This window comes from Lontra canadensis, unplaced genomic scaffold, assembly GCF_010015895.1.
Source record: "Lontra canadensis isolate GAN:19392208 unplaced genomic scaffold, GSC_riverotter_1.0 scaffold22, whole genome shotgun sequence".
NCBI classification, from domain to species: domain Eukaryota; kingdom Metazoa; phylum Chordata; class Mammalia; order Carnivora; family Mustelidae; genus Lontra; species Lontra canadensis.
The window spans coordinates 3,637,537-3,662,033 of record NW_022631016.1 but is presented as its reverse complement, the minus strand read 5'-3'; the positions used below and the strand labels follow the sequence as shown (position 1 = coordinate 3,662,033).

General features: G+C 45.1%; 1 protein-coding gene across 1 annotated transcript in view; it reads right to left on the bottom strand.

Moving 5' to 3' along the window:
* ADAMTS16 (ADAM metallopeptidase with thrombospondin type 1 motif 16) overlaps positions 1–24,497 on the bottom strand; it is a 150,789-nt gene that overhangs the window by 53,664 nt on the left and 72,628 nt on the right. The window contains exons 11-17 of the mRNA XM_032861929.1: positions 20,666–20,761; positions 15,431–15,579; positions 13,923–14,095; positions 12,024–12,154; positions 9,976–10,099; positions 9,324–9,568; positions 7,335–7,473 (exon numbers count right to left, since the gene is read on the bottom strand). Coding sequence (XP_032717820.1) covers positions 7,335–7,473; positions 9,324–9,568; positions 9,976–10,099; positions 12,024–12,154; positions 13,923–14,095; positions 15,431–15,579; positions 20,666–20,761 — 1,057 coding nt within the window. The remainder of the gene's footprint in view (positions 1–7,334; positions 7,474–9,323; positions 9,569–9,975; positions 10,100–12,023; positions 12,155–13,922; positions 14,096–15,430; positions 15,580–20,665; positions 20,762–24,497) is intronic.

Sequence of the window (24,497 nt, the reverse complement as noted above, 5' to 3'; positions counted from 1 at the left end):
CAGGGACTCCCAGCTGCATGCAAGGGACAGCTCTGCCTGGCATGATCACACTGAGTCTCTGGTGTCCTAAAGTGTCCCAGAGGCTGGAGGGTGGTGACAACAGTCATCTATGGATGTCCCGTGATGTTCTCCTGCAACAAGGAACTTGCCCAAATTTGATTGCCTTCATGCGACGACCTGTCCAAAATGGCAGACCGCGGAGCCACTAGTCTCGCTGTGGGTCCCCAGCACCCGTCCTTCCGGTTCCAAGTGTGGGTACCAGAGACCGGGAACCCAGGCACATGTGCACTCTCTCCACAGCAGGAGCATGGTGAGAGGAGCCTGGTGTGACTCAGTGATGGGGCTGACCTCAGACGGACACTCAAACCGACTGCCCCTGGTCGGGGAGGTATGTCCCAACTCGGGAGGCTCTGGGCATGGTGAAGGATCCCTGACCCCTGGGAAGAGTCGGGCTTCCCTGTTTCACCCTGGTCCTCTGAGCATGCCTGTGGAGATGGGCAGGGGTGGACATCACAGGCCAGGCCCCGAGAAAGGTGCTCCCTCTCCAGTAGATGACCCTTTCCTCGATTTCTCCTCCACTTTTTGGGAACAAAGATGTCAGCAAGGGGGTAATGCCTTTTGTAACTTAGCAGGGTCTTGGATAAAGACACAGTAGGCATTTTCATGAACTTGGCTCAAAGGTAACCCAATGCAGGGAGGAGAGAGCAAGACCTATTTCAATTTGGTCTCAGGGACCAAAAAGGACAAGTTCAGCCCTTTTGTTACAGTGTAAAAAAAGAAGAAGGGACACTCTCTGCAGGATTCGGAGCATTCTAGCAAGCAAAGGTGGGAAAGATCTAATCAAGCAGTGGCTATGAGGAGAGAGGGTGATATTGGCCGATGAGGAGAGTAACTGTGCTGCGGCAGACAACGCAAGGTCAGCCGAACCTTGTCCCCTGCGCCACGCTCCCAGGTCCCCCGCACGTTCTCAGCCCTGTGCACCCCTGTCTGCTTCCTCTCTGGAGAACGCTCATGTTTCTGAGGACAGAGCCAGTGGATGTCATTTCCCTCACAGTCTCACCACCGTGCCTCACGCCCGTAAGGCAGGACTGCAGGACTGAAGTCCTCCCTCCCGAGGCTGAGATGGGCTGATGTGCCTTGTTTCACTGGCTGTGACACTAGAAAGGCACCAGACACTCTCCATGCGAGGGAACAGGTTACTATTTCACTGTTTAGTCCACAGACCGGAAGTGAAGCAAAGGTCTCTGCATGTCCTCCCGACTTTGAGAAGTCTGAGGATCAGATGCGTGCCCGCAAACAGCTTGTTGACAGAGCAAGTGAGGGAGAGAAAGAATGGTTTGGTATCAGCTGGATAAGGGCAAGGCTGCTCATGGTCCCATTCCATTTTCTGAACTTGATCGATTAACTAATAAAGTTCATGCCTTAGACTATTGGTAGATGGCGAAGACAATAGTACTGGAAAGGTATGACAGGCAGGTTCACAGCCAATTTTAAGATTTGTCTGAGAATTTTTTAAAAGATTTTATTTAACTGAGAGAGAGAGAGAGAGAGGGAACACGTACATGAGCTGGGGGAGGAGTGGAGGGAGAGGGATGGAATCTCAAACAGCCCCTTGCTGAGCCTGGAGCCCAGTGTGGGGCTCAACCTCGCACCCCTGAGACCGTGACCTGAGCCGAACCCAAGAGGTAGACCCTTAACCAACTGAGCCACCCAGGCACCCCTAAGATTTGTCTGAGAAATGCTAATTGTGAATCAGATCAATGTTTTCACTTAAGCAAAAAGCATTATCCCCAGACATTGCCTGGTGCATAGTGGAGAGCTTAGAACATAGATCTAAGCCAAATTTTTTTTTAAAGATTTTATTTATGTATTTGACAGACAGAGATCACAAGTAGGCAGAGAGGCAGGCAGAGAGAGAGGGGGAAACAGGGTCCCTGCTGAGCAGAGAGCCCGATGCAGGGCTCCATCCCAGGACCCTGGGAATCATGACCTGAGCCAAAGGCAGAGGCTTAACCCACTGAGCCACGTAGGCGCCCCTCTAAGCCAAATTTTAATAAGCATTTCATTTGGAAGTAAATCAGCAGTTTGAGGTAAGCTATTTGAAATTCACTAAATCAACTGAACCAGAGGCTGATTTTTAAAGATTACAGCATATGCAATCTTGAGAAATGGCTGATGCCTCTCCACTGGAAGTGAGAGTCATTACCGTGTGTCACTACCATGTGAAAACCGTGTCCACCTTAGAGACAGACGTCATCAGCTAAGGCAGTTCCTATGCTAACTATCCTCGTGGTCCTGTCTCTCCGCGTAAGCCCAGACCACTCTCCGACACCCAGACACTGGCTGAGAGTCCAGTCAAGGCGCAGCTTAGCTGGATCATTGAAATAAAAAATGAGGTTATATCATAAAAGTGAGCGGAAAGGAAAAAGGAGCGGGGGAAGCTTGATGGAAAAGAAGAAAAAAGGCTGCATTTGCCCTGTGTCTGTCAGGAAATCTTATTTTCCAGAGAGAGGTGAGACCATTAGAATAGAGAAGGAAACGCGACCTCTTTAAAATAAAATAAAACAAAACAAAAGCATTCTGTATCTTCCACTGATACCAGGAAATGTATGTTTCTTGAATGAACAAGAGGTGGGGGAGTTTCCAAGTGTCTTTCCCAGTTCATTAATTCCCTAACTGGGTCATTGAAAGGTCCCCTTGGAGACAGTAAGTTCGCAGGGAGATAGCTACAAAAAGTATGCTTAAAAGGTTCACAACCCAGGATTTCAGAAGGTCTGTGCAACTAGAGATCTTGAAAACATGACATGCACACATAAAATGAAAATCGTGCCATGCCATCCCTTTGCCCTGGGGGCTCAGGTTGAGACTGTTGGGTGACATGCTAACTGAGGCCCCCAAGAAAGGAAGACAGGGATCTAGAGTTCTTTCCATCAGATTCGCTGGTGAGGTTAGTTATTCCCTCACAGAACTGAAAACACGAGAACAGATTCATTTTGAATGGTCAGCCTCCAGTGTTAATCATTCAGTTAAATGTGCTCTTCTCAGATAATGCAGAACTTACAGGACCTGGCCCACCTTTTAGAAGTGCGAATCTCCAGGGGCATAGAATTAAGGAAGCATTCTATAAACTTAAAGGAACTCAGGATTTATCTCCATCAAATCCTGAAACACCAACGTTCGGAAAGACGTAGGCAGTGAATTCTGGTCAACTGTTTCCTCAACACAGCCACTTGTAAGCTGGGGAACTAACCGCCCCCAGCTGAAGACAATGCTCTGTGGTTAATCCTTGACAATTAACCGTGTGATCTCAGACTACTGGGGAGGGCTGACAAGTCCATCACACGTGGATCAAAAAAGAGCGCATGTTAGGACTAAACAGGACAAAGCCTTGACCTTCAAGTGGTCACGACATGAAGGGCTGCTTGGTCCATGAGGGGCCCCTTACTAGCCGCCCTTCAGGCTACTGTTCAGGGAACGGCTGTTCCCATCGATCAGCAAATGCTCTATTGTGAAGAGAAAACACAGGATGAAGCTACTGTGCTTCCTGGTAGAATCATCTTTGTTAAAGAACGTGAACGGACGTGAGGCCATGAGCAACGGGGACCCCTGGGAGTTTCACCATGCTTGGAAGCACACAGGGTCAGTGGAGCTTTTGAACCCACACTGCCTGCCAGGGCAATTCCTGAACGTCCTAAACCTCTGGTTTCTATAGAATGAGGGAAAACAATACTGAGACCCCTGAGACAGCAATAATGATTACTTCCAGGCATTGACACTCAAAAAACCTTATAGCTTCAAGGGCATGAAAGTCTGTTGCCAAGATTTTGTGGATGGTGCCCTCCTGCAGCCTAGAACTGTCCCATCAAACATGTCCTGTTTCCACTCTCACCCCCGCTGCGAGTTTGTGCAAGTCGGCGTAGGTGAAAACACACGGCAGGTGCTCAGTAAACAGCAACACGCTTTTCTCACTGTCCTCTTACTTCTCCGGAGAATGAATCCCGGGGGCACTGAGATAGCAGGAGAGTGAAGACGGCATGTTGTATCTGTTCAAGGATACAGGGGTAGGTCTGGTTTAACCCTTCCTGAACTTTCCCCTGTGGCCAGGGAGTGGTACTTGGAGCAAGGGCTGAGACTTGGGACCCAGGCAGGTGGGGTTTCTAGCAAGAAGACTGTCATAGGAGCCCCACACCACAGGAGGTGCTGAAAGCCAGGCATCCTGTGCTCCATCGAGTTGTTGGACGGACAAACCCTAATTTCCCATCAATTTTTCCACCCAGACTGAAAATACACAACACACCCACTGACTCTTTAATGCAATTCTTCAAACGAATGATTTTGGAATAGGTTCTGGGTTGATTTCTTCCAGAAACCTCAATGTGCAGGTTATTCCTGAGGACTAATTCGTTGATTTGCAAGTACGGCTAATCACACATTCAGCACTTTCCGGATCCTGGGTCATGTAACTCAGTAAGAGCGGAGAAAACCAAGTGCGCTTCGGAATGCCTGACTCGCAAACAGGGGACATGAGTGAAGCGGCCATGAAGAAACAGGTGCGGACCCGCCACCCTCCAGAGACGTTCCCATGCAATTCCTTATACTTTCCCACCAAATGAAAAATACGAAGCAGCGTTCTGAAAATCACAATGTCCTTGCACAAATACAAGGCTTTGTGATCCCGTCATCAATGTAATCAAACACTATCAGCTAACCCTAAACAGGGATGCACAACCTCCAGTATATTCAGTATAATTTGTGAAAGCACGAGGGGTGGTATTAAGATCAGAAGGGAAAGGGAAGAGGAGTAAATACGATTAGAAATGGATTTTCCCGCGTCACACACAGTGGATGGCTATGAAGATAGTTTTGTTCCTCCGTGTCCTGAGTGGAGACCATGGCAGCTTGTCTGGCCCCGTCCCCAACGAGGGGCCCATATACTTCTCTCTGTTTTGTAATTAGAGCCACTTGTCTGCTCTCCGTGTGCACAGAAGAGAATCCTATTTTTCCTTAGAAAGCTCTTAGTGTCAGAATTTAAATATGATTTCATTATTTTATTCTTAGTTAATGATGGGAAGAGTTCGTGTGGGTCAAGCACATTAGTGTTAATTGTCCAGACTTACTTTTTTTGTTAATCTTTGTTTTTCTCTATTTCTTTCATGTCTTCTATTAGAGCAACTATTAAGAATATTTGAATTCATTTTTACTTTAAAAAAAAATCTTAATTTTATTTATTTATTTATTTATTTATTTATTTTTTCAGTGCTCAAGATACATTCCTGGAAACATATAAACTTCTAAGACTGAATCAGGAAGAAACTGACAACCTAAATAGACCGATATCTAGTAACGAGAATGAAGCAGTGATCAAAAACCTCCCAAAAAACAAGAGTCCAGGACCTGACGGATTCCCTGGGGAATTCTACCAAACTTTCAAAGAAGAAATAACACCTATTCTCCTGAAGCCGTTTCAAAAACAGAAACAGAAAGAAAACTTCCAGACAGTTTCTATGAAGCCAGCATTACCCTGATCCCCAAACCAGGCAAAGTCCCCACCAAAAAGGAGAATTTCAGACCAATATCACTGATGAATATGGATGCTAAGATTCTTAACAAGATCCTAGCAAACAGGATCCAACAGCACATTAAAAAGATTATCCACCATGACCAGGTGGGATTCATTCCTGGGCTACAAGGATGGTTCAACATTCGCAAATCAATCAATGTGATAGAACAAATTAATAAGAGAAGAGAGAAGAACCACATGGTTCTCTCAATTGATGCAGAAAAAGCATTTGACAAAATCCAGCATCTGTTCCTGATTACAACGCTTCAAAGTATAGGGATAGAGGGAACATTCCTGAACTTCATAAAATCTATCTATGAAAGACCCACAGCAAATATCATCCTCAATGGGAAAAAGCTCGCAGCCTTCCTGTTGAGATCAGGAACACGACAAGGATGCCCACTCTCACCACTCTTGTTCAACAGAGTATTAGAAGTCCTAGCAACAGCAATCAGACAACAACGAGAAATAAAAGGTATCCAAATTGGCAATGAAGAAGTCAAACTCTCTCTCTTCACAGACGACATGATTCTTTATATGGAAAACCCAAAAGACTCCACCCCAAACTACTAAAACTCATACAGTAATTCAGTAATGTGGCAGGATACAAAATCAATGTACAGAAATCAGTGACTTTCTTATACACTAACATTGAAAATACAGAAAGGGAAATTAGAGAATCGATTCCATTTACTATAGCACCAAGAACCAACCTACGAATAAACCTAACCAAAGAGGTAAAGGATCTGTACTCGAGGAACTACAGAACACTCATGAAAGAGATTGAGGAAGACACAAAAAGATGGAAGACCATTCCATGCTCACGGATCGGAAGAATAAACATTGTTAACATGTCTATACTGCCCAGAGCAATCTATACTTTCAATGCCATCCCATTTTTACATTTTCTTTATTCATTAGATTCTTACTTTATGCAAGTGTCCATTCTGTGTACTTTTTTTTAATTTAAATATACAATTGTCTAATTGCTTAATTATTCAACCAGGAATTCACAAAGCTGAAATCAGTATATCTTTTTGAAAGCTTGTTTGTTTTCTAAATATCAGATAAAATTGAATATTGTATTTCTACATTTGAAAAATTTACCTGTCACTCTTTATCAGACTATAGTATCTCTGGCTCTAGCTGAGAATGTTCTTGCAGTGAACTAACTTTATCACTTGAGTCATGCCTATGGTCTAGTTCCTATGGCATTAAAATGACAAAGCCATCAACTGTCATGTGAAATTCTCCTTTTGATGTGCTGTTTCTAGTCATTTCCAGTGCAACTTGCAAAAAATTCTTTTGCTTTCTGGGTGAATTTCAGTATATGACTTCATAACACATTTTTTGAGTGAGACCATTTGACCAAATCTCCAACTGTATCATGGTATTTTCACGTAATCTTCTATTTCTCGTCACCAGCACAATCCATACAATAATTTGAGTGACTTTCATTTCAATAATCTCAAACAACAAAACTATACTTTATCAAATCTTCACTTAGATGGAAAGGAGAAACCAGTTCAGTGCATGAGTTCCTCAGAGCCCCACGCTGCGGTAGATGGATGGGAGAAGGCAGGCCAGGCCTTTCAGGGACATCCAGAGCCCCTGTTCTCTGCTCCCCCTCGGGGACAGGTTGCCCACCTCAGGCAGAAGCTCCGAGTTACCTGCCGGGACACGGGGTGGACCCGTGAGTCCGGCATGCCCATGGCCTGGATGCACCAGGGCCCCTCAGTGCCCACCACCAGGGGAGGTATGAGAAGTGACCTACCCCCACCACAGGACACGGAGCACTCGGACTGAATGATGGCCCACGTGTAGCGTGGCTGGCTGCCGGGCTTCTTCTCCCCCCGCAGCCGAGGCACAGAGTACTCCCAGGCAATGCCCGGGTTCCTTCCCTGAAACAGGATCTGGAAAACAAAAACAAAAACAAAAGAAAGAAAGAAAAAGGGGGGTAGAACAAGTTAAAATGGAACTGACAAATAAAAGCTAATTTGTAAATAATACATAAACAACAATATCAACAGTAAGTACGTTACAATGAGAAACCCTGTCCATCCTCCAAAATCCGTATGAACTTTCTAAGCAGAAGTGAACTGTCAGCAGGAACCAAGCACATTAGGAAAAATGTGGACATTTTACTCTCTGACCTCACATGTGGTATATGCCCCCATGCAAGCCTTCGGACACCTGTGCAGCCCAGCTGAAGTATTTGGTTACTTCCCCCGGTGTTTCTGTGGAATCCCCCAGAGTACCGTCCATCTGAGCGAATCAGAAAGCACTGCCTATAGATCACTGTCCCACTTCCTAGTGAGTTTCAAGCAACCCAGGCCTCCTGAGTGGGTATCAGTGAGACTGGCTGCCAAGGTCTTTTGCCGACTGGCATGTACGGTACAGTTCCAGGAGAAAATGAGCTTATCAGTAAAGATCTCTCAGGTTGCGCCTGTCCGTGACCTATAGTTTAGCGCCTCCCATTTGAACTCTTCCCTTCTTAGCTTGAAACCCAATCGTATATGGACCATCCCATTCTCACTCACGAATGCCTCAGATCCACTGATCTCAGTGGGAAGCCTTCTTATTTTGGAACCTCGCCATTAATCCGTTGATAGAAATCCCATCTCTGAGGCTTAGAGCCTTTATTGGTCCTCATGTGATGTGCCCTTGGGTAAAGACACCGGTCCCTCCCTGACAGCACAGCTCAAGTCCTAGTTGCTGAAGGTGTTGGAGGGCAGGGGCGAGTGCTGGAGAGGTGGCTACGCGGCCAGGTACTGAGCTGCTCTCCTGCCTGATATCCTGAGCCTTGGCCACTCTTCTCCCATCCAGAGCAGCTCCTAATAAGCCATGTTCCTCTTCACATTTGACCTGTCTCTCCTGTGTGGTTATTCCAGCTGAAGTCTGAGATGGCGGGAGAAAAAGCCAGAGCAGGAATTCAGGGTGAAGAGAAGAGCTGAGGGTCAGAAGGGATGGGACACGAGACAGAGATGGGACATGTGTGGATGGGGTGGCCGCCCCCAGATCGTCCGGGGACGCATCTCCCAGGAACATATGAGAGGACAGGAGGGGGCTGCCTGGCCCCCAGAGCAAGTGGGGGGGCATGTGGTTGGCTCATGTCTGCATACCCAGTTGTGGGCTGAGGGGGCTGCTTTTGAGCCAAGTGCTTTCATCTTGCACAGGAATACATAAAGGTAAGGGGCTCTGCAGTGCCGACCCCCTACCACCTCCATCTGCTCAGTCCCATGGGGACAGATCATGGTGCAGGAAGAGCCTATTTGCAGTTTGTGAGCCTCTGCGGCCATGGGTCGAGAACGGGAGGGCAGTGGGTCAGGAGGCTGTTGCGAGACCCCCTCCCTGCACACCGGGCCCATGTGAGGGCACAGCGGGGGCTTTGCTCATCTTGCTCCCATTCCACAGGATTCGGTGGGATGCTGATCCCACCCAAAGAGAGGCGCAGGCAGAGTCCCCTGAGTGTGCCAGCTTCTCACAGCCAGAGAGCTTGCAGGACCAGGGCAGACTTCTGTAAAAATCCACTAATAAGGAACCCTGAACAGGAGCTGCCTGATGGACATAAGTACAAACGTGAGGAGGCCCCAGAAAGAGAATGAGTGCACAGCCCCAGTGCATCCATCAGTGCAGTTTCTGAGACGTCCTCAAATTATAAACCTCATTCTGTGCATTTAAAATTATACCAATGGCCTCAGTCCCCACCAGCGCCAGAAGGACCCCCAACACCCCAGCCCGAAGGTGAGAGGCTGGAGTCTACCTCCACAACCAGGGTTTCGTTGGTTGGTCCAGACGAGGTTAAGCTCTCCGGCTCATGGGAGGACCGTCTGTAGTCGAACGTGGTGCCTGAAAACTTGTACCGGCCAGGCCAGTCGACCGTCCAGTGTCCGTTCAGGTAGTATTTTCGGAGGGTGTTGCGCACAGAGATGTAGGAGGTAGACACGTTCATTTCGCGGATGCGGATGCTCCGGGCTCCAGGAGGAATGGTGACCATCTGGTAATATTCTACGGGGAAGGAAACAGGAGGAGAGAATGTGCTGTCTCACTCAACATACCGAGCCGAAATCCCTACGCACCTGGGGCTCCCCACCACGAAAACCTGAGGATCCACATTGGGAACCAGGAGAAACTCTGGTGTGGCAGTCAGTTCCATTAGTTCTTTAAGTGACTTCTTTCCTTTTTTTTTTTTTTTTAAACTGGAGCAGAGCTATTATTATTTTCGCTAGTAGTAACCTAGCAACTACTTCCCATCCAAAGGAAAGGCTTGACAAGCAAAGCAGGGACGGAGAGTGTGTAGGTCTTTGCAGGACCCTTAAGGCTGCTGTTTCCACTGCACCTCAAGGGTTTCCCGCCAGGAAGTTCCACTCGCCATCTTCTCCGCTCAACACCTGCCCGAAGCTCCGCGTACTCACGGTTTGCGCCATGGGGCTTGGCGTACAGCCCCTTGTGCGTCGTGCAGTCTGAATTATTGCCCCTGCACACACCGCAGGAGTCTTCCACAGCGTCGGACCCAAGGACATTGTCACATCCGACTCTCTGGGGGACCGGGGTCACACGTCATCCATGCAAGAGAAGACAATAGCGAAGTCACCAACCTCCAGTGAGAAACCTCCCCGTAAGAGCAGAACATTTCACCCACACCGGGTAGTTAACAAATACTTATTGGATACCAAATATGTGCACAGCGAGACTGTAACTTGACTCTCGGGTCCAAAGGAAGAGACCCTGACATCTGTTCTCTTCAGTACTGCTACATGACCTCAGTATCTGGAGCCCTCAGCGAAATCTCTCAGATTGTCATGCTGGAGATAACAGTGCATTTCAGACTGACACAAAGCTCTTAGTAAATGACAAGCAATGTGTCCGCAGTAGGGTCCACTGGACTCTGCTGCCATGTCTCTATATTGCCGTGTGTAATGCGGAGAAGTAACACATGCCATGTGGGATTATTCCCAGCAGCAAATTATGTAACGGGCGGTATTTGTTTACTATCTTAGAACTTAAGGGGCTCTTTATAACGTTTATGGTACCTGCCAATGTTACACTTCCTATCAAAGAGTTTAGTATACACAAGTAAAAAATTCAGAGATGAAGTAACTATAGCCAGCAATCTTTGTTTGAAATCCTTAGGGCCAGATGCATTTCAGAACTCAGTGTTTTTGGATTTTAGGAAGGTAATTAACATATCATGCACATAACATGCAAGTCCCAGCAGGACCCAGGGCAGTGCCCATAATAAAACACATAAATGATGTTTCTATAGCAAAATGTGAACATGGTCACTTCACTCTAAGCGAACTAAATAAAACTGACAAATATTCTCACATCAGTTGAGGGCGGATTTTGGCCAGCAAACAAATTCAGGGATGCTTACATTGTGCAACCCAATATACTTTCTGCTTGATAGCTTTTGGGGTTTCAGAACTACACATAAGGGATTGTGACACTGTATCATTAAGAATACCTGAAAATAATGAAATATTTAACAAGTCAACTAGTGATTGGACCAAATGGACAGAGATCTGAACATTAACGCTGAAAGAGATCTTGATAGAACGGAGTCGATCTTCACCCAGTAAAAAGGATGGCAACGTGTGTCTCAGTGGCGGACCCAGCTTTACCAGGTCATCCAACTTAGAGAAGTCTAAGATGAAGACCACGGTCTTGGACTGGTGGGTGCGCATACTGAATCAGTTCAAGGAAAAACCCATCCTTCACATGCAGTGTATTTGATCAGATAAGGCTTTAAATTTCTGCGTATAACAGAATTCCTTCTCCATCTCAACTCGGCATGGGGCAGAGAGCTCAAGGCTCTATGGTCACTTTGCCACCAAATCTTTCACAGCCTCTCTTCCAAGTCCCTCCACAAAAGAGACACCTACAGGATGCAAAGTGGCCCTGGGGCTCAACGCTGCCCCCATCTGTGTTGCCGCCCATACTGCTGCAGGCTGACCTCACTCTGCTCTTCCTCATTCCTGGGGCCTGTTCCTTCTTGATACGAGGATACAAACCCTCTGAGCACCCCTTCCCGTTTGTCACCTCCCTCGGCCCCCTGGGCCCTGCCTGCTCTCGGGTACTCTGACACCTGAGTCGGGTCCTACCAACCCACTCCTTCTCGCAGGACCCTGTTCCCAAACTGCTCCCCCAAACCCCTCCAACTCACCCTTCCAGATTGAGCTCAGAAGCTCCCTTCTCCAAGGAGCCCCACAAATTCTCTGGATCTGTATCTAGGAAGGAATTCCCTCTTCCCCATTCCCCGTCCTCTGCATGCACCTTGACTGCAACCAATCCCATGTGTCTCAGTGTGTGTTCATCTGGCATCCCCCTCCCCCTCCCAGGCTGTGGGTTGGAGAGAAAGGACGGGGTTTAGATGCTTGGTGTCTTTAGCCCCTCAGAGGATGCCTGGCACAGAGCAGACTGTCTGGACACGTGTGTTGAATGAATGAACGATCATTATTACCTCACATATCCCATCTATACAAACATTACGGCTATCCTCCGAGCATGGAGTCCCATCTTTGACTTTATTTGACAAAGAAAAGAAGAAATCAAATCCTTCTGCGATACAGTAGAGTTTGCATAAGTGCTGATCTTAAAAAGAAATACACACACAAACACAAATAAGAAAGAGACTTAAGCTCTGATCATTTTCTCTCTAAATTTTAGATAGACTTTTTAAAGTTTTCTTTTTTCCCCCATAAAATAACTCCCACACAACATTCATTGCAAATACATTTTTCTTTTTTTTTGTGGTGGTCTCATGAGACTTGGGTTTTTTCCCTTTAATTTTTAATTTGTATAAGGATTCACTATTAATTTTTTATTCTGTTTGTCTTTTCCTATCCTTGTTCTTTACCCAGTTGTTGGCACATAGTAGGCATTCAATAAATATTTGTTGACTTGAATACAACATAACTGTTCACTATTTTACTAGTATAATTAACTACTCTCTTGTAGAAATGCAAAAAGGTCATTACAATTTAGTAGCAATATATAAAATTCTCAACAACATAATAAAAGAATCAAATGATCACCAAATTTCTTAATAGCGCATTTTATGAAATACATATTTTTGAACCGATAAAAGGGATAACTTTTAGATGAAATCTCCAGAAGATATCCTGAGGATAATGTTTCCTATAAATACAATGATTGTCGAAACACATGGATACATGGAAAATATAGGTATCATTGTACACTTAAGCATGGTGGATCAGGTTCACTTCCTCTCTTGATAATCTGTTTCAAAGATTTTATGATTTACATAATTAATATGAACTTTCATAGAAACTTTTTCCCCTTCTTTCTTCTTGGTAAAGAACGGAAGAGTTGATGATGAAAATATAGTCTGCCTTAGGAATTTTCATGAGCTCAGACTCATCTACAAATATTTTCTTCACTGTACAAGATGAAACCAATGGAATAACCCTAAGACTGGAGTTGAGTATGTGCCTCCACGATTAATGTATTTATTTCCTGAGACCGTGGAGTCAGGAATAATACACATATGTTGACCTCAATTTCAAAGTTCTTTCTTTTTTTTCTCCTGCCTACTTATTTCTCACTGGATCAAATTTTACTGAGCTTAAGAGTTCAAAACACAACCAAAAATGCTTTGTGTGAAACTGCTTAAAGTTTTCCTTTGAGGCTGTACTGCCTTTGTAAAGCTCTCACCATGAAAACACTATGTCTGTTGGGCTGGAGAAGGGTAAGATTGGGGAGATCCATGTATTTCTTAAGTGTTGCTTGGACAGTATTCCCAGTTTCAAAGAGCAAGATGACTAACTATTCTTTGAATTTCTCCTCAAATTATGCCAATTGAGCTACCAGGTTCAAGTTACTGTAATCTTAAGAATAATACATCTTTCTCTCAACCTGGAGAGTAAAATCAGACATATGGTGCAAACAACCTTCTTGGTTTAAATCAAGACTTTTGAAAACAGTAGGCTTGAAAACTACCTAATTTTCCAAAAGATGCTAAACTTTTGCTCTGATTCTTTGGCCATGATAACTGCTCAGTGGGTGACATGCTTAGAGAAATATCACTATCATCTGCTGGGATGTGTAATGAGGAAAACACTGATCCATGATCACTACACCATCTATTTTGAACGCTTCGTCACTTCTTTGAAGATCTCACTGTATGGTGCACACCCTCTAGTCTCTTGTTAATTTCTGACCACACAGCTGGTCTAGTTTAGACCAGAAGCTGGTGGCTGTGGGGCAGGTGAAAAGTCTGGGTCAGTGACCCCACACAGCCGTATGGTCTATCCAAACAGTGCACTTAAGATCACACCCCTCTAAAGAGTACAGGTAACAAAGCACGGGGTCGTCAGTAGAGGAGGGATTTAGGATTCACCTTCCACTTGGGTGTATGGCTTCCACGTGTAGCGCCATCCTCGGAAGTGCTTGCCGTTGTACTCGGCACACTGCAGCGCACGGAAGTCAACGCTGTTGTGCGGACATTGCTGACTGTTGCAAAGCCTCAGCGTACGAGTCGAACCCTCACAAAACTTGCCTCCATGTGATGGTCTGCAACAGGAAGAAACCTTGCGTTTAATAGCCGCTCTCCCTTGCTGGAAACTAGGCTTATTGGAGAGATGAGCAGATCCAGTTAAATGGCTCACAGTGACGAAGGAAGAAGTCTGCACCCCAATGGGACCATGACTTTTTTACCATGAACAGCATGAGCCATGTTCCTGATGTCATTAAGGCAAGTTACAATGTGGAAGTGGGTCTGCTTGCCACCTCTTCACTGCTGGTGCCCAGCACCCCAGCACAGTGGACAGAAGGCAGAGCTGAGACTGACATTCAAATCCATCACTTTCGGGATGGCAGCCTCATCTGCCATCAGCTTCCCTGTGGCCAGGCCAGGACTGCAGATCGGCTCAGGAACAGTCACCTCCCACTGGCTGGTGCTAACAGCAAAGAGGCTCTGCTCACCCCTAGAATCCATGTGGACCCAGCACAGACACAGCCTCCTCTCAGTGCAAGCGATGCACTGGGCCTCACACATTAAAGACACCACCACGAGGTTGCAACAGGACTCATGTTTTAAACCAATTGAGGTGTGAAAGGAGGACTGGGACAGTCCCCCACCCCACTGCTCTGGTGACCGCCTCTGATGGTTGCAAAAGTAAATATATTGGATGAAAAACCAAACATTTGGCCTTTTTTTCACATAAAAAATTGTTCTTACCGATTTCTTATTCATTTGTTTTCTCTATGTTTTCATGATTGATTTGCTTATTTAAGGGAGACTCTTGGAATTGCACATAAATGTGGTAAAAATCCATTTCCCGAGTATCACTGCAGGGTCTGTTTCCCTGTGCTGTGGTCAAGTACTTTTTAGCATCTTAAGTTATACCGAAGAGACACCATTGTTTGAGAAATACTTGACTAAAATGACTTCCTTATTTAGCAATTCTTTTTTTTTAAATAATTTTAATACAGTTAACATATAGTGTAATATTCAGATGTACAATAGAGCAATTCAACACTTCTACACATCACCTGGGGCTCGTCATGACAGGAGCACTCTTTCTCCCCATCACCTCTTTCGCTTGTCCCCCATACACCTCCCCTCTGGTGACCACTGGCGTGTTAAGAATCTGTTTCTTGCTTTGTCTCCTTACTTCTCTTATTTTTTCCCCTTTGTTGTTTGTTTCTTAAGTTCCAGTAAGAGTGAAATCATATGATATGACTTCCACTTAGCATAATGCCCTCCAGCTCCATCCAGGAGGTTGTACCTTCTCACTGATTCCTACAATACTATGTGATGTACAGATCAGTATTACCATATGGACGCTGTTGGGAAGGTTCACAGCTTAGAAATCGCTCGTGAGAAGGAAGTGCAGACGTGCTTACTTGGGATTTGTGCACAGGCGGTCTCTGTGAGACACCCCTCCTCCGCAGGTCCTAGAGCAAGGGGACCAGGAAGACCAGTCCGACCAGTGGCCATGGGTGGGCTTGGGGCCTTCATCACCATATTTGACACACTGTCCTCCACGACACCACTAAAAGTAAAAAAAAAAAGAAAGAAAGAAAGAAAAAAGAAAGGTTGACATGATTCATGGACTGGTGGGTCCATGGCTGCCGTGACACTCAGCCCTGGGGAGTTCTGTAGGACATGCAGACACCAACATCCCACCTTCAGGCAGCACATAATACAGATACAGTTAATGTAACTTCTTTTTTCTTTCCAAACCTAACATGGTTTTATAAATCCCCACAGAGGGAAGATCCAGAGAAGAATCCTTTTCTAACGTCTGAGCTGCTGGAATTCAGCACATTTAATTAAGGGGAGTTGCACAGACGTTCAGCCCCATGGTTGAGCTCTCCACTGAGTGAACTCCAACCTTTCCTGGAACAACATGCTTTTCATAGTTCTTTGAGAACAGACAGAGTCTCAGGCAGAAAAGTCCAGCTGGAGGTTCCATGTGACTCAACACCTTGTCATTTCTGGCCAGTACTCTGTGCCTTCACTCCCCAGCACCTGGGCTCAGAGCCTGGAGCCTGGAGGTTGTTAGCGGATGCATGTCAGAGGTCAAATGGCTTCCCGTGGGGATAAAACAACCCGCACAGGAGCTCCATCTGTCCCTACGAAGCTGGAGATGCTATCAGCTCTCCTTTCTCAAGAAGAGTGCCCATCAATGTTAGCTCATGCTAAAAGCCATGGGTTTTCTTCATTGCCATCACACATAAAGGACACACAACATCTAACATTGTTCAGCAGTGCTGGTTTTCTACCCATGGCTTGGTGTAGATTTCAAGGATCTTCAGGCCGTCTATTGAGAGGAAAAAACAAACTTGCTTGTCCCTTGCTGCTGGCCTGCGTGGAGCAGCAGAACCAGCCTTAGCACTGGGCTGGAGGATGGGGTGAGGTCTCCTCCTGTCTGTCTCCAAGATTAGGGCCACCAGATTTGTTCTGGGTGAAAAAAAATGGGGCTTTACAGAAGGAAAATAATAACACTTCCATTATTAATTTTGTTCAGTGAAAACACACCAAGTTGCTGGTGTCTGACCATTGGTGTTACACAGAAATGGCAGTTACAAATAGTTTGATTAAATATCATTTAAGGAAGAAAAACTAAACACAAGTAATGAGGACTAAAACCTTGTCCATTCAATTTTTTGATTCTTTCTGAAAAGCAAATAAATAAATAAATAAATATGTTTCTCTTTTGTTACCTCCTGGTCACACCCCAGGTGATAAAGTCCTGGAGTCCCCCTGATACCCTCAACTCAATGGGGGGAATGCAGCTGTCAGCAAGGCATCTGCTCCCTGATGGCCTCATGAGTCCAGAGAGAGAGCTGGATCTGGAAAAAGTGGGGGCCAGCTCCTGTGGACTTAGGCAGGGAGGGACAGAGAGGGACAAGGAGAGGCACAGACAGACAAGGAGGGACACAGCACAGAAGGACAAGTAGGGACACATGAGGGACATAGAGGGACAAGGACGGTGTCTGTTGTGATTGTTTTGTCCCATTTTAAAAGAATCATCTGGTCAGAGCTTTCTGATACAAAGACAGAAAATGGGAATGCAGGAACCCACAAGATGAAAACTCAGAAAATGTTTTCAGGTTTTAAAGTCACTTGACATAATTCTTCCTCTCTGGTTATGATTAAGCCAACAAGCTTGTTAAGTGGATTTTGCTTTTGGTATTTAAGGATTACTTTAAGGTAATTTGGTTTAATTTTGTTTTAAAGTGACACAAAATATTTACTTCTTAAAAATTTACAGTTTATTCCTTTTATTTTTAATGTCGGAAAATAATTATACAGATGAGTATACTCTTAACTTTGTAAGTGATAGCACACGACACACATTCTTCCATTCTGTGTCTCCACCTCACAGTATGTCTGGAGATCACTCCTTGGAAGTGTGTAGACAGGTCTCTCATTCTGTATTTGGGGTTCTGCTCTCTTCATGGACATCTGCATGACTCCGTGTCTCCGACTGTCACAATTGTTTCTGCCGTGAGCAGACTTGCCAAGGCAATTTCTTCTCTTTGTACCAGAGTATCCTCAAATGGCTGTTCTTTTAAATATTATTAAAAAAAAAAACTTTCTGAAAATCTGAGGAGAAAGCACTGTCCCTTCTCCCATGGAGGTTGGGGGATGCATGGGATTGGGCAGACACAGACACACAAACATGTGAACTCATACACACACATGACCTGGAGTAGAATTCCACACAGGTCACAGACCCATAAAGCCCATCGTGAGCAGGTCAGGGGAAGAGCCTGTGTTCCACCGAAACACCAGTTAAGTTTTTGAGGACCATCCCATGTTTCTCACCCTTTTATAAGTTATTGATGGACACTGGCTTTTGAGAGAAGGCTGTGATGGACACTGGCTTTTGAGAGAAGGCTGTACTTTAGCACACAAGATGGTATGATGAATGCGTGCTTCTGCTATGATATTATCCCCACAGTCTGCCTGTCACACCCAGCACACACAAGAAGCACCCTGATAAAATACAACAGTGGACTTGGGGAGATGGGGAGAAAGGAGCCTCTGTATTAGTTCTGAGGCTGTGTGGCCTGGGGCAAGTTACTCGGGGGCTCTGAGTCTGCACGTCCCCCTGAGAACCTTAGGGATGGTGCAAACTACCAGAATGAATTGTTCCCAAAATGCAGTGCAATAACACAGACCAAGTACCTCGCACCAAGTATAAGCATAACGTGGAGTGGTTTAATACAACGTGGGACCCACAATTGTTAGAGAGCTCGAATCAGTTTCATATGTATTAGGCTGTAGTCCGAACCCCTCGTCCTGGATTTCCCATGGTGTGCTCACAAAGGACCTAAGTATCCTTTCCCTGGAAGATTCCTGAGTGCACTAGGGGGTGCTGCAAGGGGCTCACCCTCAAAGGGAGATTGTGAGGACTGAAAAGTATGTCATGTACTAAGGATGAGATCTGGTACTACAAGATGCAATGTAGTCCCATTTACCACCATGCACAAGCCTCAGAGGCAACACAGTGTAGAGAGAAATAGGCTCCCACGCAGGAGAAAGGTGCACAGAAACAGTATGGTTACTCCCAGTACACACCAACTGTTCTGGGATATCCCAAAGTACTGAGATACTGACTGCTGGTAATATGCACGTCTAAATTGAAGAGCCACAGGGACACATAAGAACCCATAATACAGGAAAATGCACAACTAACAGCAAAGGGACCTTACACCCGAGACTTCATTGCTGTCCCACCATGGCCACCGTGCAGCCCCAGGGCAGAATACATCATTCCTGGGTAATTTTAGGCATATATTCTGGCTTAAGATGCACTAATTATTTTTTTTTTATAATAAGGAAAGACCCATCTTTGGAAATACAAGGGAAAATGGTTTAACAATACCAATGACCATCAATGTAACTGTGCTTTCAGGGTAAATAAAATTTAAGCAGAATATATAGGTAATTCTGAGGAAGGCCCACAGCTCTGAAATCCATCCTACAGGAAGCAGGTGATCAGAGAAGCACCCTGTGCCCATGTGAGCTGAAACTCAGGGGCAACAGTGGGAGGGTGGCTGATCTCTTGGGAAATGAGGATAATTTTGCAAATTATCACCTGAAGAGTAAATTTTAGATAATTATGTGCAGAAAGTGGTGATCACTGGCAACTTAATACTGAGGCACATTCCCTGGCATCCTGCGACAATGGGCATTTCCACACCATGGTGCATCCCCATGTCCCTTTCTTATTCTGAGAGTCTAAAAGCATCTTTATTCAATTTTGGGAGGTTATGAGTTATGTAAGTACTGTTGCTATATCTGTGGAAGGATTTAATAACCCACCCCCACACTCTCTGGGGGATTTCAAATAAAGCTCGAGAGGTGTGCAGGAGAGGCAATCTCTGGGCGTTCTTTTCACATAAGCACGAGCAGCTCTCTTCACATCCCCAGTCAGTGTTGCAATAATTTAACCTGAAAGCATGAGATAGTACTGTTTGTTAATATTTTTTTTAAAGATTTTATTTATTTATTTGATAGACAGAGATCACAAGTAGGCAGAGAAACAGGCAGAGAAACAGGAGGAAGCAGGCTCCCTGCTGAGCAGAGAGCCCAATGTGGGGCTCGATCCCAGGACCCTGGGATCATGACCTGAGCCGAAGGCAGAGGCTTTAACCCACTGAGCCACCCAGGCGCCCCTGTTTGCTAACATTTTAACCGTTGCTGCCTGTGCTCACATTTAAATAGACTGAGGCTGTGATATATTTGGTTTGGAATTGAAGCTATTTAGAATCAAAGCTATTTAGACATTTATCTCTTTCATGTGCATTAGTGTCACTAAAAAAGGTCACACATTGGGACGTCTAGGTAGCTCAGTCACTTAAGCATCTGCCTTCGGATTAGGCCATGATCCCAGAGTCCTGGGATCGAGTCCCACATCAGGCTCCTTGCTTGGCAGGGAGCCTGCTTCTCTCTCTTCCTCTGCCTGCTTGTGTGTGCTCTCTCTCTCTCTCTCTGACAAATAGACAAAAAAATAAAAATCTTAAAAAAAAAAAGGTCACACACTAAGTGACACAGAAATGGGTTCAGGGATCATTTGGGTCCAATATATCTCTATCTTTATCAATGGTCTTGTATTTTAAAAAGTAATGTGAAAGGAAATCAGAATACTACTCTTGGAGGTTAAGGTAATTTATTTTTTAATTTCAACAATAAAATTATTCTCTCCCACTGAGTAATAAATGCTCTTAATGTATTTCTTCTTAATATATTTCTTTCCCCCACCAAAGCCTCTGTGTCTTTAACAATACTATCTAACTCGGATTCTGTACATGGTTGAAATATGGGCAAGAGTTGAATGTTTCCCCTTATTAAATAGAAGTAGTCACCACCTGTCACCTGGCATGTACATCTACTAATTGCAGATAGCCCATCAATTACACCATCGGGAAAAGGGCAAAAGGAGGAAGGAGCCGCGTTCACAGTATCAATGTAAATTAAACGCCATCTTCTGTCCTGGGGGTAGATTTGCACATAGAAATGAGGAACATGGACTGACAAAATACCAGTGCAGGAGGAGGGGAGATGCATGGGTCGAACAGCTCTGACATCTGAACGTGACTCTTGACCTAAGATTAGCTCCTTACCATGTCGTCTCCACAAATAGTGCCTTCTGCTGCAGGCATAAACTTAGTCTCACATTTCCTTCCAATCCGGTGGCACCACAGGGCTTTACAGATATCCTACCGGGGAGAAAAGGTCATCACTATTACAGATGGTTCACAAATCTGTAATAAAATATCACTGAAAAATTTAAGGGGAAAACAGCTGATATAAATTAACCCTTCTGGCTTAAGTCGCACTAATTATTAACTTAGCAGTATATAGAAAGAAGACCCAGAGACTCATGTTCTAGACTTGGTCCAACTTAATTCCACCCCTAAAACTTTATTTATTCATATGTATTTTATCATAAATTTAACAAAATTATACTTTCTAAATTAAAAAAAGTAAAATATGATTAATCCAGAGGTTGCAGAAAACAAAAATTAAAATTAAAAAAATTGATAAAACCCAACATTTTATAATTCATTCTTGACCCACCATTCACTAAGTTCTCCAAGTCTGAATGCTCATTTTCAGATTAAAGGGGATTATGAAAGTTTCTGGTTTGTACATCCATCCATTCATCCATCCATCCGTCTGTCTGTCCGTCCATCTGTCCACCCACCCACTCACCCACCATCTGTAACCTTTGATGAAGACCTAGAATATGCCAGTTGCCTTGCTAGGAGGGTGGTTCCCTAAGGAATACGACCCAGATCTACCCTCTGGGGATGGTCTAAGGGAGAGGTAAAATTGCTGTAAGTCACCATATGTTGCCTGTGGGAAAAGATGCTCCTATAGGAGGAAAGCACAAGGCTGGGTGAGCTTGTCAGAAGGCAAGGCAGGGGCACCTAGGGAAGGACTCATGGCAAAATGAGATCTCTGAGCCAACACCTGAGCTTGAAGGGTTTACTGGGGGAGACGGGATGGCATTCCAGGGAGAGGGAGCAAAGGATTTGTGCAAAGTAAAGAAGATGTGAAGGAAGAAAGCTATGTGCAGAGGAAGGAAGACTCACACAGTTGGCAGGGCAGTAAAATGAAACATGATCTGAGGGTTATACACCATGAAAGTCTCTCCAAGTGCAAAGAATGAGCTTCCCTTTCCTTTCCTTCTGAGCCCAAAGGAACGTCTTACTGAACGGCAAGCAGCAGCACTCAGAACAGGATGGAAACTTCAAGAATGCTGGTGGCAGCTTCGACTGCATGGGAGGAAAACGTTTTGTAAATTATCTGCACAACTGTTCTGAATATTTGAACAAGCACTACATTATTTCCCAGGACATTTACTGGCTGTATCTCCTGGGTGATCTGTCTCGTAAAGAAAACCAACACAGCCACACGTCAACATCATTTTGCTTCAAAGATGGCCTTCCACTGCCTTTGTGCTTCCACTCCCCATTTCATGGTGTTGAAAGATGTGCTCACACAGAGCTGCTCTGCATCGTTGTGAGTGATCTGTGGAAGGGTTTTTTTTTTGCTAATAATCAATATTCATTTTATTGTCTTTGAACTATTCTCAAATCTCCTCCCTATGCTTCCTAATTACATATTAGAAACTGAGGCCATACATGCATTTTCAGCCTGTATCTTTCTCATTAACAAATCAGCTTTGGGGAACTTAGAATGGCAAGAAGGAAGCTTTAGATGTTTTACTTTGTGTATCAACTGTGTTTATTTTGAAGACTCCGGAGAACGGCCTACGGTTATGACTGCTGTAACGCTCCGTCTCATTTCCCTGTGAGTCCTCCAAGATCACTGGGTGATACTGGGGCAAACATGTCAAGCCTCCTGTCACGTTAATTGGCATGCTGTCTCGGGGCCTCTGCTCCCAGCCAGAACCACGTTTAGGGATCAGAGCCATAAGAAGACCTCAAGGAATCTGTAAAAGCAGGGGCCCGAGTGTCTGTAACTCTCTGAAGAGACAACTGGAAAGCTCTGTTGGCTTGCAGGGCCACAACTTGATAGATTACCAGGATATAAATAAAGATTCCTTGAAATTGGAGCTCATGGACCCAGGCTCAGTGTCTGGGTGGAAGCATGGCAGATCAGAACCAGACTCTGTATGGCACTGCAGGGTAGGACTGCCTGTCCTTGGGTGGTGGCCCACGGAGAGCAGCTGGCCAGAGAGCCTGCAGAGACCCATTCAGGAGGCTGGGTGTGCACACAGAACAAGGGAAGGCACGAATGGATGAATGGGTGAGAATGAAAGAGAGACCCTTTCCTGCGGTCAGGCCAGCTGGGAGATGGACACAGTGGTCCAGAAGAGGGACCGGGCTTCCGAGCAGATAGGCATATTGGTGTGGACTGGAAGCGCAGGTTTGGGGGCAGAGTCTCGTGTCCTCCTTGTGTGTTTGAGGATGGCAACACCTGCTCATTGACTTGTCCTAGGAGCTAAATGAAGTGGTTGTAGGTAACGTGCCCAGCTCAGGCCTGGTACCTGAGAGGCACCGAACCAGCACCCACTTCCTTCCCCACTCCAAGGGGTAAGGTGATTCCAGCCCTCAGGCTGCTGTCCTCCAGACTTCAGGGCTATGCCCTTATGAAGCCAGTGGTACCGATTCATGGGACAGTTTCAAAGATCATCCGAGAGGATACAAAACAAATGGTGTTTTAAAATGTGAGATTATTTTTATGTATTTGTCATAGATAGCTGGCTCAGTGTTTGGTACCTAGCTGGCGTTCAACACGTTTTCAGAGTGAGCTGAACATCTGTTCATTTGTTCCCATGGAAACCTTGAACAGGATGAGTGGGGACATTTTTCATGTAAAAGGAAATTAGTAATGGTAAGTGAAATGTTACCATAAGAACATCGAAGATGAGGGCACCTGGGTGGCTCAGTGGGTTAAGCCTCTGCCTTCGGCTCAAGTTGTGATCTCAGGGTCCTTGGATCGAGCCCCGCATCAAGCTCCCTTTTCAGCGGGGAGCCTGCTTCCTCCTCTCTCTCTGCCTGCCTCTCTGCCTACTTGTGATCTCTGTCTGTCAAATAAATTAATAAAATCTTAAAAATGGATAAGGAAGATGTGGTCCATATACACTATGGAGTGTTATGCCTCCATCAGAAAGGATGAATACTCAACTTTTGTATCAACATGGACAGGACTGGAAGAGATTATGCTGGGTGAAATAAGTCAAGCAGAGAGAGTCAATTATCATATGGTTTCACTTATTTGTGGAGCATAACAAATAACATGGAGGACAAGGGGAGTTAGAGAGAAGAAGGGAGTTGAGGGAAATTGGAAGGGGAGGTGAACCATGAGAGACTATGGACTCTGAGAAACAACCTGAGGGTTTTGAGGGGGGGGGGGGTGGGAGGTTGGGGGAACCAGGTGGTGGGTATTAGAGAGGGCACGGATTGCATGGAGCACTGGGTGTGGTGCAAAAACAATGAATACTGTTATGCTGAAAAGAAATAAAAAATTAAAAAAAATAAAGAGAATCATTACCAAAAGGTCAAAAAAAAAAAAAAAAGAACATCTAAGATGATACAGGTGGCCACCTTATGTTTGAAAATATAGATCTAGATCCTACTATTTAAAGTATTTCCTTTCTTTTTTCTTTTTTGAAGATTTATTTATTTATTTCAGAGAGAGAGACAGAGAGAGAGCAAGCACGAGCAGGAAGGGAAGAGGGAGGAGGTAGAGGGAGAGAGAATCCCAAGCAGACTCCCCACAGAGCTCAGAGCCTGTGTGGCCCTTAAGTATTTTCATAATATTCTTACATTGTAGTTTTCTGGAACATTCTGCAAAATGGAGATGAATGGGAGATACTATTAAAGGTGGCTTTTTTTTTTTTTTAAGATTTTACTTATTTATTCGATAGAGAGAGAGGGAACACAAGCAGGGAGAGTGAGAGAGGGAGAAGTAGGCTCCCTG